The sequence below is a fragment of the Saccostrea cucullata genome, unplaced genomic scaffold (genome assembly GCF_032062105.1).
Source record: "Saccostrea cucullata isolate Sc308-1 unplaced genomic scaffold, CSIRO_AGI_Scuc_v1 ctg1990, whole genome shotgun sequence".
NCBI classification, from domain to species: Eukaryota; Metazoa; Mollusca; class Bivalvia; order Ostreida; family Ostreidae; genus Saccostrea; species Saccostrea cuccullata.
In genome coordinates, this window is record NW_026941225.1 from 7286 (window position 1) to 22499 (window position 15214).

The following is a 15214-nucleotide window of genomic DNA, read 5'->3' on the forward strand; positions in this document are numbered from 1 at the left end:
TTAGGTGTAAGAATGCGCAGAAGAGAGTACACCCTGGTGCTGGTATCGTAGATAGCAATATTAAAAATGACATACAGAACTCACCAGACCCAACCTGACACAAAGCAGTACCAGAGCGGTCCCGGGGACGCTTTCTGAGACTGCTAAAGCAGTTCCACAGCGGTTTCAGAGCACGACCTGAGAACTGTTTCCTCCATCTATGATAGAGTTGTCTTCCTCAGTAGTTACTAGATTCATAAGAGGGTTGTGTGTAGCAGGATTTTTATGTCCTTTTCAGCTAATTAATTTGATTAATTTGAGCCTGCAGGGCTTCAAACTTACTATCCAAAGTGCTGGTTGGCACAGGCTGAGATCCACCCGTTTTGTCAATTGCTGGCTTTGACTTTGCTTTCCTTTTTGCTGGATGTTCAGTCTCAATTTTTTCTGATTTCTATCCGTAACTTGTCGAATTCGTTAATGGAATGGTAAAGATGTCTGCAGATATCTTTCAAATCTTGTCTGAATCATTTATAGAACAAAGTGCGAAGCATCTCATTTGTTGCACTTTTCTGAACTTTACCCATCTTTATCGCCTTGCATAACTCCATGCAAAACAAGTCTCATCATCCTTCTGTTTTGCGCTCTAGAGTTCACCAAAAATATCCTCTTTCTCTAACACGTTCCCATAAATGCTATACAGCTTAAACAGGATTTCTTGCACCTACACCGGTACCTAAACTCATAATGACTTTGGCTTTACCCCTTTTACGGACCGTCTGATGGCTTGAAGAATGGACTCAGGATGACAGTCTTTCATGCTACAAACAATCTCATATTTTCACAGTTCATAGAGTCCTTTCTTACACCAGAAAACACTGAGATCCGCAAGGGTGCTTCAAAGTAAGAGCCGTTAAGTAATTGTGGTGGCATTGATGGTGCTTGCGTGGTAAGAAATTTCAGTTCCTTCTGAACCCGTGGCTGTTCTTCCTGTGTAGCAGCCTGCAAATTCAGAATACACAGTGGAGCAATCATGTCACTCAGAACATATTTCACGCATGAGTGAACAAATCAGTCTGCTTTCTAGTACAGTCCCAGAGTCCCAAAGCAGTCTGTGACTCCTTGGGTGTCAGGTTGGGTCTGGTCGGTACTGTCTGATTATTACATTAACGAGTCGTATTCAGCTTTAAGATAACAAAACTATCGTTCATGAATATACGAGGAGTGATCAAAAAATTCGCGAACTATTTAAATAACTTCCAGAAAGCAATGAAAAAAAGGTTTCAGCGTTCATCATTTTAAAAGTAGACATCTCCAAATTTAATGCACATTGACTCACATCTGACGATGCACGAATCACGTGGTCAAGGCAGTCATGTTATATGTTCCGTAGCCTTCTGTTCACAGAAGTTAAAAACTATATGGAGTCTCGCACGTATTCTACAATGTCTTAAAATAAAAACAGTCTATTTGTCAGAAATGACCTTATCTTGGAAATAAGATGGTGGATCCTTTCCCAGATTTAGCATGGTATACGTAACCACCACAAACCGAGTCCTTTGTCTTAGGAGCGTCATTTATCCAACAAGGATAAAAGGTGGGTGCCTTCTTTTAATCATAGCTGATATGATTGAAGTCTAAAGTAAATTCATTTTACGGATTGAATAATTATTCTGATATGAATTTTTTTTGTTTATAATGAAATTATAGTTCGCGAACCTTTATTTATTATGAACCTGCACAGAACCTTGGCGGAGTATGTGTAATGTTTACAAGGAGCACAAGTGCCATGGGTGTGACCAGTTGGCAGGGGATGCTCACTCCCTCCTCCCTGGCACCTGATCCGATCTCTGAAGACTTAGTGGTCTGTGTTTGCTCCCCTCTAGTTGTAATTTTTAATGGACTTTTGAGCTCAAATACTATTCCTTATCTTAACAAAATTCATTTTTTAAAAACGCTTTAACTTCAAACCTTTCACAAAAAGCAATTCAAGCAAAGATTTTCAACAGAAACTAAAAAAAACTTTTATGCTCATAAAGTTTATTATAAAAATATGAATAAAAAACGAAGGACGGTGTAAGAATTCTATCACAGGTGTTTCAGGGTAATAATGATTTTAACAAAATAAACTCAAACATATGAAATAACTTAAAAATCACGATCTATCTTAGCACATTCGAATTTCAACTTCCTTTTCCATACTGTCATTTCCTCTTTGATAAGTTTTTCTTCCCTACATATTATTCCTTATTTTGAATGCTGTTATTTTTTGGAAATTTTTGCGGTATTTAGCTTCCTCTTCTGCTTTAGTTCTTTCCACTGCTACCTCCTTTGCGCAGCAACATTCTTAAAATAAAATATTTTAGCATATTAATTAATAGAAAATCCACCAATTTACAAGAAGTATTTAGATAAAGAAATTTCTTAAATTAGCTGATAATACCTCTGCATTTATGTAAGCAACATCCTTGTCGCCCAGGACAGCAACAGAATCGATATGGCAGAAAAATAAGATTGATGGGGGAGGGAATCCTCCAATCATAGTCGTTAATTACCGTGTATCTCTCAAAACGCCAAAGTTTCTCAGCGTTGTTCTGCACCCTCTCAAAGGTGTAGCTAAAGAAAGATTTAAGACATGCTATGTAAGGTAGCTAAAAAACAAGGGAAAAATAGGGAAAACGTTAATATTTTTAAAAAAAAACGAAGAAAAAGCAAAATTGAAAAATACATAAAACATACAAAATTTAGAAAGAAAACTAATATTTCATTATATAAACAAGAAGATTGAAAATGAATATTTTTGAACAGAAAATATATTTCAAAAAAGAATTAGTTTGTTGAAAAAGTTCATACTACAATTAAAGTACTACACAGTGTTCAAGTTAACTCCTTTTCTCAATGACTTGAATGGATTCTATAGTACCTGAACATGGCAATGACCAGGTTGACCAACAGAAGGTTAGAGAAGAGCATGTAGAAAGCTGAGACAGCTAATACTGTCCAGTCCTCCTGTGGACAGCGGTCAATAGAGGGATCCACCTCCCAGACAGAGGTTATATTGGTACAGTCCGAGAGATCCTCTCCTATAATTAATGAATAAGCAAAAATTTTGTTGATTAGGATCTATCGTTTCTTGTTTATGCGGCCTTATTGTTCATGTGCATTTAAATTTATAATTACATACATGATAAGTGAAAATAACGAAATGTGACCATGCAATTTTATTAAAACTCATTTTATATAATGGCATTAATTTTGAAGCATTAATCAACGATATATTTGGACGGATTTGCCATTGGTACAAACTTAAAATCACCTTGAAGGAATTCATTGAATGACTCTCCGTATAATTGCCAGTAAGGGTAGTATATTATAGTCCAGATTCTCCAGTTTGTCCAGTCACCGTCCCAGATTGTCTGATGGTCCGGCCATAGATTGGCATGGTAGTAAATACCAACTCCAAAAACAACAAACATCGCCAAAAACAAGAAACTAAACAGGTCCTTCAACTGAAAGCAACCGAGAAAATATTTTCTCAAATTTTCTGTTTTATATCATGACTTATATATTGTAATTGCATTTAACACAAAAAATATATTAGAAATCCTATTTCATCTTAAAGTTAAATTTTTTATCGGGTTTGATTTACACATCCTGCATTTTCACAAATTTCAATTTTATTCTTAATACTTAGAAAAAGCAGCAATCTTGTTGTGTATTAATGAAATATTAAAACTATAATTCAGAAAATTCAGAGTAGAAACGTTCGAAAGCAGAACACATACCCAGTATATTGTCAGTCCGTACAGTTGTTGTGAGCAGACTTAAACAACTGAACACAGCCTGAGGATCGTAAACCTAAACAATAAGAGAGCTTGTGCACTGTTTACAAAAGCCGTGTACATTTCACAGGTGTGTTAAATTTGCTTAACTCTGTACATAACACTGAGCGCGCAATTACGATACTTGTGAAAGGGTTTAGCTTTCGAACATTTCTACTCTGAATTTTATTATTTCCTGTAAAAGTAAAAATTAAAAGATCTCTACCAGTACAGGTTACGTTTCTGTGTACGCTTAAAATCTTAAACCATTTACATGTATAATGAACTAATCAAACCACTAACCATTTCCTTGATCATGATAAGTGTTGGTCCCATCCTTCGGTGAATAAGAAATACTTCAAGAAACCTCAGGTACATGACAAGTAGGGAGAGAGAGAACATTCTTCTGGCTATTGTGAAGGTCTCAGAGGGGTGGAAATGACGTACAAATAAAGCTGTGATCAGTAGGGCGTACGACAATAAGTCGACAACATTCCAGAAGTCGTAGAGATATCTCTTCATTCTGGAGTAGTAACCTCGGTGTGATCGGCCTCTTGATTCGAGACATCCCTAAATGAAAGGAAAAAAAGGCATTTTACTCATAATCGTTTTGTGACAGAACAATAGGCATTTCTCATTTCGGAATGTATGCAAACCAAATTATAAATATTTCAAGACTGAGAAGAAAAAGATTGGGCTGATATACTTTGCAATTAAACAGAAGAAAAGGGAAACATTTTTTCCAAGTCAATATTGATCATAATTATTTTTACCCTTCTTAGATAAAATTTCGTCAAAATGGGAAAATATAGTCTTATTCAAAAAAAATAAAGATGCTAAACAATTTGAGTTAGTTTGAGAAAAATAAAAGTCGTAAGTTGATACATCCCTTTCGGAATAATCTATCGACTTTAATCACAAGTATTCAATCAATATTTCTCTGTTCTGGATGTAACATTACTATTGACAAACTGTTAGTACGAACACAGATATTGCGAATTCACTGTTATAGCGAAGTTATTTTGGATCCCCAGCTATATAAATTTAACAAATTTCTTACACGGATATAACGAATTACGGATATAGCGAAGCAATTACATAGGTCTCAGTGACTTCGTTATAACAGAGTTTTACTGTAACAACCAATATGGAGAAGTAAACGTGGAAAATTTATACTTACAAAACAGCTGATAAGTTCCTCGATGAAATCTCCCGCGCCCCAGAAATACACGTAATATTCAAACACCCTGGCTTTATCTTGTACGTAATACTTGGTACTTATGCTGGTCAGAACAAAGGCGCTGTACATCACCAACATGGTGAAAAACATTATCTTCAAGATAAATTAAATAAACTATATTTATGCATTGAGAAACACATTTTTTGGAATGACATGCAATTGTTCAAACTTTGTTGTCAGCGAATCATCTCTTACGTTTATAAATCAACTTAAAGGGTTAAATTGAACTTGAATTTGCATTAAAATATTAATCAACATTTCGTCGTTATAAATATCGAGAAAATGACAAGTTTTGAACTTTTACCATTTTAAAATTAGATATTTCAAACTATATATATATATATTTATTCACTTACATAATTATAAACATATTTCGTCAGAGGAGCAGTGAAGAACTTCCTTGGTCTCCGAAAAGCAGACTTAAACAGATAAAATAATTTTTATTTAAGATTTTTTATTTTAATTTCAAAAATGATATGATTATTCTTATTATAAAATGTACAGACTTTTTTTTAGTAAGTTATACTTTTAGGAATGGTTTTAAGTCCGGGGCTAGGTTGTTGTACCACTGTTTGTTCATGTTTTTCTGGGAACAGGTGTGAGCCACTACATCATACATAAAGTTCTCATACGCGAACGTCAGAGGACTGGAATGTATTCCCCATATCGAAGTCTCATCGTCCATTAACTCTATGGCTTGCTTTGTGTTCTCCTCGTACATTCTATCCATAATTGCTAAGCAGCGTTGTTCAAACAACCTTTAAATTGATTTTTTTAAACTATTACTTGGAGTTATGTAGTTAGTATATTTTTTGGAATTCTTTTCATTGAGACTAACATGTCTTTATAAAGAAAAATTACGTTGATATTAATTTTAATCGCAGTTACTTTTGAGAAAAATTATCAATTATGGTCGAGGTGTTTAAGCCACATAGTTACTTGGAATGTTCCGCAAGGTCATTTGATAAAATCTGTTCTTTAACATTTCCAGCCTTGACTGACAGCTTCTGTAGTATAGCTGAACATACCAACCCTGTCACTGAATTTATAAAATTCAATAATAAAAAACTTGCAAATAGTAGGATAATGAAAACTTTCAATGAATGGTTTTATGAAAATTAATATTTAGATATTAATTACAAAGGTGGTCTTTACTTATTTCTCAAATTAATTTTGAATGGAATAATTAAAATCAAAAAGTTTTGGAAAGTACATGTATCAACTTACAAAGATGATCTTCACTTCTAAGCCAGCAAATTTCAGCCAATTCCCTTCTGTTTGCAAAAATTGCCCACAATAAAATATCAGAAATGTTTGCATCTTTTAAATCTCCATTTTCATTTGGATCCCATGAATCCTCTTCCGTACCTGTTATAATTTATTTATTTATATACTGAGAAGTAATAGAAAAAACAGAAAAATAGCAAACTAATTTTCCTTGATAATGTATAAAAAATAGTTACCTTTTTCTTCCCTATTATCCAGTTAGCTGTAAGCCTTGCATAATTTTCTCATATATAATAAGAGAATACCTTTATATCTCAGTATCTTCCGACATAATCCTTTAGCTGCCTCTGCTACGGAATCATGTAAACTATCCCTCTTTTTCTCATATTTTTTCCTGTCCTTTTCATTATGTTTATCTTTTGCTTTCTTAATTTTTCGCTGGAGTGACCTGTGTTTATTACAGAGTCTCTTTGCATGTGTTTCTTGGATTTGCTAGAAATATAATTTTAAGTTACCTTTAGAGTAAGTTATCAAATACGGAGATTTTTTATTTTGAATATTTTTAAAATAAATATCATTTATCTGTTCAATATATAATGAATTAGTATTACAATGGATTAAGATCAGTAAGCATCCATTATAATTTATCTATGTTCTTCATATCTATCAAGATTTAAACCTGTTTCAAATAAATATTAATTAATGATCGTCACACTTGAAACTACAAAATATAAAATTACATAAGAAAAACCTTTAGAATCCATTCCATGTGAAGGCAATCCTCATCTTTTAGTTCACAATCTTCCTTGCAGGAAACTGTCTGAAATTCAGAAAATGCTATGGCTAGTTAATCTTGAACAGATTACATTTATAGCATGATCTAGCTGAATTAAATAAGCAACAACAAAATGGAGAGAGAAACAAGAATTAAATATACCAAGCACAAAAACAAATAATTACAAACTATTCTACATACAAGACAGCTAATTATGTTCTCTGTAATTTTTCTACAACTTAAGCGGAGAAAAAAATGTATTTATCATTCAAAAATTCTGCCTGCACCTGTTTGCAAGGATAGAGAATTATCTGATGTAAATGTATAACACCCACCTACCTGTTCATACAACTCTGGCAAATTGTTCAATTTGAATTTTACTCCTTGATCCAGTAAAACTCTTACATAATCACACCTGTTAGCTTTAAGTGCTTCAAACAATAAAATCTGAGAAGGAAATATAGAAAATGGTATTAAATTCCATCCATTCTTTCAAAATTCAATTGTTTTGATTGTTATCAAATAATTACTTTTGAGTTTAAAGCTGCATATACTGTACGTTTTAAAATAATATTAATGTATTCTCATTTAACTTTCCTTACATGTCCGCTCTGTTTAAAAAACCCAGATTCCTGTAGGAGTTGGAACCCAAAGTAGAAATACAGTGGCAGTGATGCAGGTGACGTGTACTTTGGGTTTAATACATAAACTCTAGATTCCTCTTTGTACTCTCCAAGTAGCTGATTCAGGATATTCTCCTCTGGCCTGACCGAGTTCCTACGTAATAATTTCGAGGCCAGAGAAGATCCAGTTAAAGCCAAGCCATTCTTCTGCAAATGAGGTACTGCTGTTCTTGGTCTCATGTTAAATTGATCTGAAGTGTTTTGAAATGAAGAAGGAAAATAATAGCTTCTATAACATTTACATACTGACAAACTAAAGCTAGCTGGTTTTTTCTATTAATATCGATTTTTTTAAAAATTGCCTATGGTATTTAGTACAATCTTGCGTGTTGCAATAAAACTTTAAAATCTAGAGTCCAGTACATGTACAAATATTTAAGGACTATATTGATTAATGTACATGTAAATGATTATGTTATGTCTAAATTGCAAATAAATGTACATACTCGTATTTGTCATAAATTAAATCTAGATCTTTTAAGTAGACCTTAAAAGATTTTTTTTTTATTTCTCAAAATTATTCTTGAATTATTCGGCGTTTAACGTCCAAGAAAATATTTATTTTTTCCTAGGAAGCAAAGTTTAATTGCAAATTCGGAAATTTTGTATATTATCAATACATAGTCATATATAATACACTAAGTCTTTAGGATCAGGCTATTACATAAGAATAAAAAACTTAGTTATTTCATGATATAGATATTTAATGGATGTTTGGTTAATCAACTAATTCTTTTAGAAGTACATGTACGTGTATATTGTTTAACGTCCCTCTCGAGATTTTTTCAATCATATGGATACGCCACCATTTGCAGGTGGAGAGCTGCACATTTTGTCGTATACTCGGCACTCAGGGCTATTTAGCAGGGAGGGGTCTTTTCTTGCAAGCACCTACTGCGACACGGGAACGCGTTTTATACGGTCTCATCCGAAGGACAGGTCTCCACGTCCACAGTGGGATTCGAACCCGCGACGTAAGAATTGACTCCTTACTTCGTGACTCAAGAGCGGACGCTCTAACCACTGCGCCATGCGGGCGACAATTTCAATATGATGTGTCTAAAATCTGACTATATATGAGCAGCAGAAGTTTTGACTTTACTCTGATTGTCTTCATGAAGAATTTTCTCCATGGCCCAGCAGCTGACAACGGCTTCTCCCACAATGTTAGAAAGCATCAGAGGATCGTCAGTGTTCACATCAAACACACCTATCTATTATAATGGAAAAGGACAAAAGTAAAGAGTCAGTTATAATAGAAACGAATTATTTAAAGAAAAGAAACCATGCAAATTTAGGCATCTCTTGTACCATTTGATACTTAATCCGTGTCAAAAATTCCAATTAAATTTTAATTTATATTTTATCATGTCGACGGAGAATTGTATTTCACATTTGTAGTTTGAGTTATCTCAACAAAAACTGTCAATACATGTGTACAAGGATATAATTACATTAAAATTTATCAAAGCTTTGATACCGTGTCCCTTAAATAAAACTACTGTTATTCATAGAAAGAAAGCGTAATATACAGTAAATCTTAAGGTGGTAGAAATACTGAGCACTGAGAACTTAAATTGATTTTAAATTCATTAATAAAGAAATAAAAAAAACTTACCAAATCTTCCTTTTTTTTGATCGTGTCAAGGTAGTTTTTCAATTTTTCGTAATTGTTGCTGTCGAAGCGTATCCCAAATAATAAACTGGCTTTCTTTCTCAATAAATCATTGCTACAAAAAATAAAAGCTATGTGCTAGAAAGTTTAACATGTATGTATCTTAATGTATATTTCAAAAAAAGTTTAATCTACAACAAACTGTATGTCATTCACATTGATACACGTACATTTTAACATTTGATAACATATCCAGATCAGGCATTTAAAGCACATAACTTTAAGTAGTATCAACTCTTTATTGTGCATAAAAATCTGCAGTCTTTTAAAGCTCTTTCTTCAACAGCTGAAGCAATTTTCGTATATAGTTCTATATGTACTTATTTAACTTATATTTAAGATATGGAAATCATTCAAAATTACGGATTTCTTTTTTTTTTTTAATTAATTCTTAAATAAGTTTATTCAAATGTATGTATTTGAAATTTCAAAAAAAATGTATTAGGCATTTGAATTTATTAACAATATAGCTAATTTCTTTATAAGAAGCACTGATTTTTTCTTAAATATTAAGTTTTTCATAATTACTTCTCTAGATAATCTAAAATTAAATCGGCCGCTTTCCCCGATCCTTTCATTATGATGACAGGCAGTTTGTTTTCCAGTGCCCCTGCTGTATGTGCAATAGTCTCAATGTCACCTTCGCAAACTAGGATTGCAATAGGAACAGGCATCTCTTGAAAAAATAATCGGCCATATGAAATATTTGAAATAGTTATAGTTTCATACATCAAATCCTGATATTTGATTACATGTAAACACTATTTACAACTTTATAAATAATTATTTACTGAAGTCAATTTTTTGGCTGAAGAATGATACTTCTTGCTCTGAAACGTATTTCTCAAACTCCATAAGGAAATCCTCCTCGGCGCCAAAATTGATTCCATACTCCGGTGTTTTGTCCTCTGCCTCTAATTCCTGCATTCCGTCAGGAGACTGGAATAAACACAAGTGAAATTACAACTATAGTTGAACCTTTTTTGAAAGTTTTGTTAGCAGAAAACTGGAGATGAATATGAGCAATCTTTCACATGTTATCATACATTTCAAAGTTATTTAAGGAGAAAACCAGCACTTTGTATGGAAATTGTTTTACATATGACAAAAAATATGTACATTTTTATGACATTTCAACAGAAAACCAGCTTTTTATGTATGTAATCTTCTACATATGATTAAAAGATATGTTAGCCACATAATCAACATGCATCATGATACTTTACACGCGGTTTAATGTAAAATGTACGTACGTACAATATTAGAACATTTCATCTTACAATAAATTATTTTAATCTAAGAAAAAAATGTGTTTGGTGAAAAATTACACGTATTATTAGTCTTAGACATGTTGCTGATTCAATGGTTATAGGATATGTTAAGTAAATTTTAATTAGTATATTTTAAATGTTCTCTTTTAAGATTTAGCATTGAAGTGAAGTATTAATACACTTATCCTAACAACAGTAAGAACAGTCGACAGGTGATGCTCACACCCCCGAAAAAACAGGTCCAACTTCACATATTGTAAATTGTATTGAATTGTGTAACTTGAACTTAAGAATTGTTTAAGGTACTTCTATGCCTACTTCATTATCTGTGATATTCATATGTAGGTATTACTTTAAAATTTATTCCCTTTCTCCAACATGTACTCTGCATAAAATAATTTTTTAAGAAATGGAATCAAAACTGATGGGATGTATTAATATAAAGTGTTACATTTCTGATGCAGAATTAATATTTAACCATTTACATGTATAAAATTGAAAGATTCATATGAAGTAATGTAAACATATAAATAAGATTATACAGGTAAGTTAATGCAAACCTCTTTTCCAGCAATGCTTATTAGTTTGATGTGCCGCCTTTTGTCTTTCCGATCTACCCTCTTGCTGTCTGTTCCAAACTCCATATCTCCATAGTTTCTGTAGGCTTCACGTATGATATCAGACACACCGTAGCTATGGCCCCGGTAAAGAATCCAGGACTCTGTGAAAATTTTTATAAAAGAGTTATTTTATCTGTAAAGAAAAAAAAAACACTACTAGGGTACATTGCATATTTTTTGACTGGGTTCAAGAGCAACATGTATATACTAAGTATCTTTAATGATCCTATTAGGCATAAGGCATTCTTTTTTTATTTTTAGGGTATGATGAAACGTATCCCCCAAGGAAAAGTCAAGAAATGCTTTGTAATATCTTTTGGATATATCTTGCGCTGTCATTGATGTTTGAGGTTATTTATTCGGCATACACTGTGATGTAAAAGGGCCATATAGAGGTCAAATGTTTTGTCGACAGGTCCCAAATTAATGTTTTGGCACTTGATGAAGATTTTTAAGCATCGATGTATATTTAAATAATATTAAAGATATGATGATTGTATTTTAATCCTACGTAGCTATCAAACGTTAGCAAGCTATGGTTCTATGTTTGTTGTCCTACGTCTCAATTAAAAATGTTTCTCAAATATAGTGACGTCAGGAGCAAAAACCTTTTAAATCCCAACTTTAATCGGCACTCAGGGATATTAAACAGAGAGGAATCATTATAATGTCAAAGTCTATTGTAACACAAGGCCTTGGCATTTGAAATTCTCACTTGAAAGTCTACATTTTATAACGATACTATATAGATTTTGTTTGAAAGTGCTGTTCTTATACTGCAAACCAATTTTTATTCGCGTGCGAGAAATATCCGCGAGTTCCGCGACCTCCTTTAACTTGCGAATATTAATCGCCGCGAACCATTCATTTTGCTAAGGATTTGTAGAGAATGTTTCCTCAGCCGCGGAAATTAATCGTCGCTGGTTGATTTTAAACTGACGAATCACGATTAAAAGATGAAGCAAATAATAGTTGGTTTACAGTTAGGACAAAACATATCAAAAATTATCACCAGTTTGTAAAATGATAAAGGGACAATAATTATTTAATTTTCTAAACAGATCCTTGGAAATAAGATGATGAAAAGTACAATACATTGGGCTTCATGTATTGAGGCATTTAAAAATTGAGTTTTTTTAAACACTTAGTTTAGGCTGTCCCAGGATTTATTGCGCAAGGACAAACAAAAAATATAAAGGAACTGCACAATAAATCAGCACGCACTTGTTTCCAATCGATCTCTCACATACTTTGTACACATATATAAGCGATTTCAAAAGTTAAACGTATGAATCGTGATATTTCCATTAGAAATGATTTTGCCACGTGAACATCTATGTAGGCATTCATACTTTATAATAGGTAATGTGTTCATTCACCAATTTAAAAATCTTTTAATTTTTAACAATTTCATAAAATTTTCAATTTAAACCTGCTTGCAAATTTAAGCTAATAACACTTCTACATACACATGAACATACATTCCCTATTTAAGCATCAAAAGACTGTTACATTGCATGTGTTTTATGCATTCCTGTAAAGTAACAATATAATTTTAATGTTTTCCCCCATATCTTTAAAGAATATTTCTTCAACATTTTTTTATCATGCTTGGTTATGTACATATGAATAATTTAAGCAAACGCGCATTTATCGATGCATTTGAATATTCATAGATATTACTTGAGCACAAGGCTCAATTAAGGAAATAGAAAATATTATTCGTTTAGCAGTTCACATCCCTTTAAAATTTATGTGTGTATTTCACTGTTAAATTTAGGATCTAAGTTTTACAAAACCGGTTAACGCGCTGCATCTACGCTATGTTGATTATTATAGCTTTCTCTCATATAGAAATAACCTTTTCGAAAATCATAGGATTAATTTTAATAAAACAACCATTTAAAGCAGTTTATCCACAAAACATTCCCCGCAAATAATAAAAATATTGTTTTACACCTTTTGAACATTATTACCTCCGCCGCTTTTAGCCGCTTCAATTAGAGCGGTTTGAAATACAGTTTTAGCCCAAGGTTTAGGGACGAAGCTGTCTGAATCCCCGATCACTGAAAACACCATGGTAGGCGTACTGTCCACATTTTCTCTGATGTTTTCCCATGTTCTCTGTACTTTGTGTACCTCAAACGAAGAAATTAAATTGAGAAAACAGTTATATACAAAATCTATAAATGAAATAAAATAACAATAAAATATTCCCTCTTTCATTAAAATAATTGATATTTTTTCTTCTATCAAATTTCGTTAATTTTTTTAATCTAGGCTATCTATATCCACTTCTTGCTTAAATTTGTTTTCTTGTGTGTATAAGAAAAAAATATTAACTACAAGATATTTATTATTTACCTATTAGAAGTTTTTTTTCTTTAAATTTCGAAATAGAAACATAAACTTGATAAAACTAATATTTTGCTGTAAAGAAAAGAAAAAAATACCTCTCCATCTCGCCTCCCAGTGAATGAGTTCACCTCCAACATTGTTCTATTTAATCCCGAACTGAAATATCGACACTATCCTCCACCAAAACAAATCCAATATCCTCCGAAAACTGTCTTTATATTTATCTTTCACAAAGATCAAAAATATAAGGAAATATGTTGTATTCTCTTTCAAAACTTCGAAATAAAATGAAATTAATTTCAAGGACACTTTTCAACTGCGTTAAAAATGGTCTCTAATGTCAAATTTTAACCTGTCATTTAAACAGATCAAAAGATATCGTCATTCATTATAGTGAAAAGCATTTACCCAAGTCATCGCGTACTTAGGGCGATTTAAACGATTTTTTGGAAATATGAAAAGAATTGCTTTAATGTGCTGAGGAGATATTTAAATTATCGATCGTGCAGTTCGTCGAATCGTACTTTCTGTTTAGCAAATGTCAAAATAAAAATATATTATTGACATTTTTTTTTCTTTATCGATATGTAACAAAATCACAAAATACGCAAAATATTAAGAGATTTTTTTGAAAACAAAATAAGACTTCTTAGTTATGCAGAATGAATGTATGATTTATTTGTTGGATTCCCTGTCGAGTAAGTCGCCCGCGTGGCGCAGTGGTTAGAGCGTCTGTTCTAGAGTCGCGAAGTAAGGAGTCACCTTACGTCGCGGGTTCGAATCCCACTGTGGGACGTGGAGACCGGTCCTTCGGATGAGACCGTATAAACCGAGGTCCCGTGTCGCAGTAGGTGCTGGCACGAAAAAGATCCCTCCCTGCTCAATGGCCCTGAGTGCCGAGTATAGGACAAAATTTGCAGCTCTCCACCGGCAAGTGGTGGCGTCTCCATATGAGTAAAAAATTCTCGAGAGGGACGTTAAACAATATACAATCAATCAATCAATCACTGTCCAGCAAAGGAAATCGATTTTTTTTTTACTTTTTAAATATGTGAAGATAATGTAGCAGTTTTGTTAAGCTAAATTAACGATGTTTACGCATAATCGACAGTCACATACTAAGCTTGGCGTAAATTTTGTTCAAGTGTTTAACAAACTAAATTTAATCCCTTAAGATACCCCTATTATGTAAATTTAAATATTGTCTTTATCCTGTGGGGAGCCCCTCGATTTGTAATTTTATCTGCCTGAGAGCTCGTGTTCGGGTAGTACCCGGGAAGTAACAGCCAAGATAAGACCTGTTTGGCTTGTTGTGTTGAAGTAGCCGGGGCGTGTACTCAAACTACATCCGTTATTTGAAACTACAATTTGTAAAATATGTTTTCTTGTTTAGAGTCTACACGTTTAGTATGGTTGTTTTATTATATTTTTCCCCAGGGTCTTATTTCCTCGGGCTATTGTCCCGTTTCGTAATTATCAGGTCTTGGGCGGGGTACTACATCTAATTACATTGCCAATAGCCAGTCCAAGGTCAGAGGGAGGGGCTTGTATTGGTTTATGCAGTTTCA

General features: G+C 32.9%; 1 protein-coding gene across 1 annotated transcript; it reads right to left on the reverse strand.

The window, feature by feature from the left end:
- Positions 1–2205: 2205 nt before the first annotated feature.
- On the reverse strand, positions 2206–13908 carry LOC134257463 (transient receptor potential cation channel subfamily M member-like 2). The gene is made up of 21 exons (XM_062740079.1): positions 13742–13908; positions 13265–13427; positions 11229–11389; positions 10189–10336; positions 9926–10073; positions 9341–9452; positions 8825–8936; positions 7642–7913; positions 7379–7486; positions 7016–7084; positions 6570–6756; positions 6265–6405; positions 5977–6076; positions 5564–5795; positions 5394–5456; positions 4978–5130; positions 4101–4367; positions 3293–3485; positions 2900–3059; positions 2420–2592; positions 2206–2322 (listed from the first exon to the last, which is right to left on the reverse strand). The coding sequence occupies exons 1-21, from the start codon at positions 13781–13783 to the stop codon at positions 2210–2212; spliced, it is 3117 nt and encodes a 1038-aa protein (XP_062596063.1). The 5' UTR covers positions 13784–13908; the 3' UTR covers positions 2206–2209.
- Between the last annotated feature and the right edge of the window lie 1306 nt (positions 13909–15214).

Excerpts from the sequence above, each read along its gene's own strand:
- LOC134257463 (XM_062740079.1), bottom strand. The coding sequence starts at position 13,783 with ATGTTGGAGGTGAACTCATTCACTGGGAGGCGAGATGGAGAG. Across the intron at positions 9,453-9,925 it reads ATTTTAGATTATCTAGAGAA|CAATGATTTATTGAGAAAGA; the intron begins GTAATTATGAAA and ends TATTTTTTGTAG. Across the intron at positions 7,914-8,824 it reads TCTTCATGAAGACAATCAGA|ATCAATTTAACATGAGACCA; the intron begins GTAAAGTCAAAA and ends AAAACACTTCAG.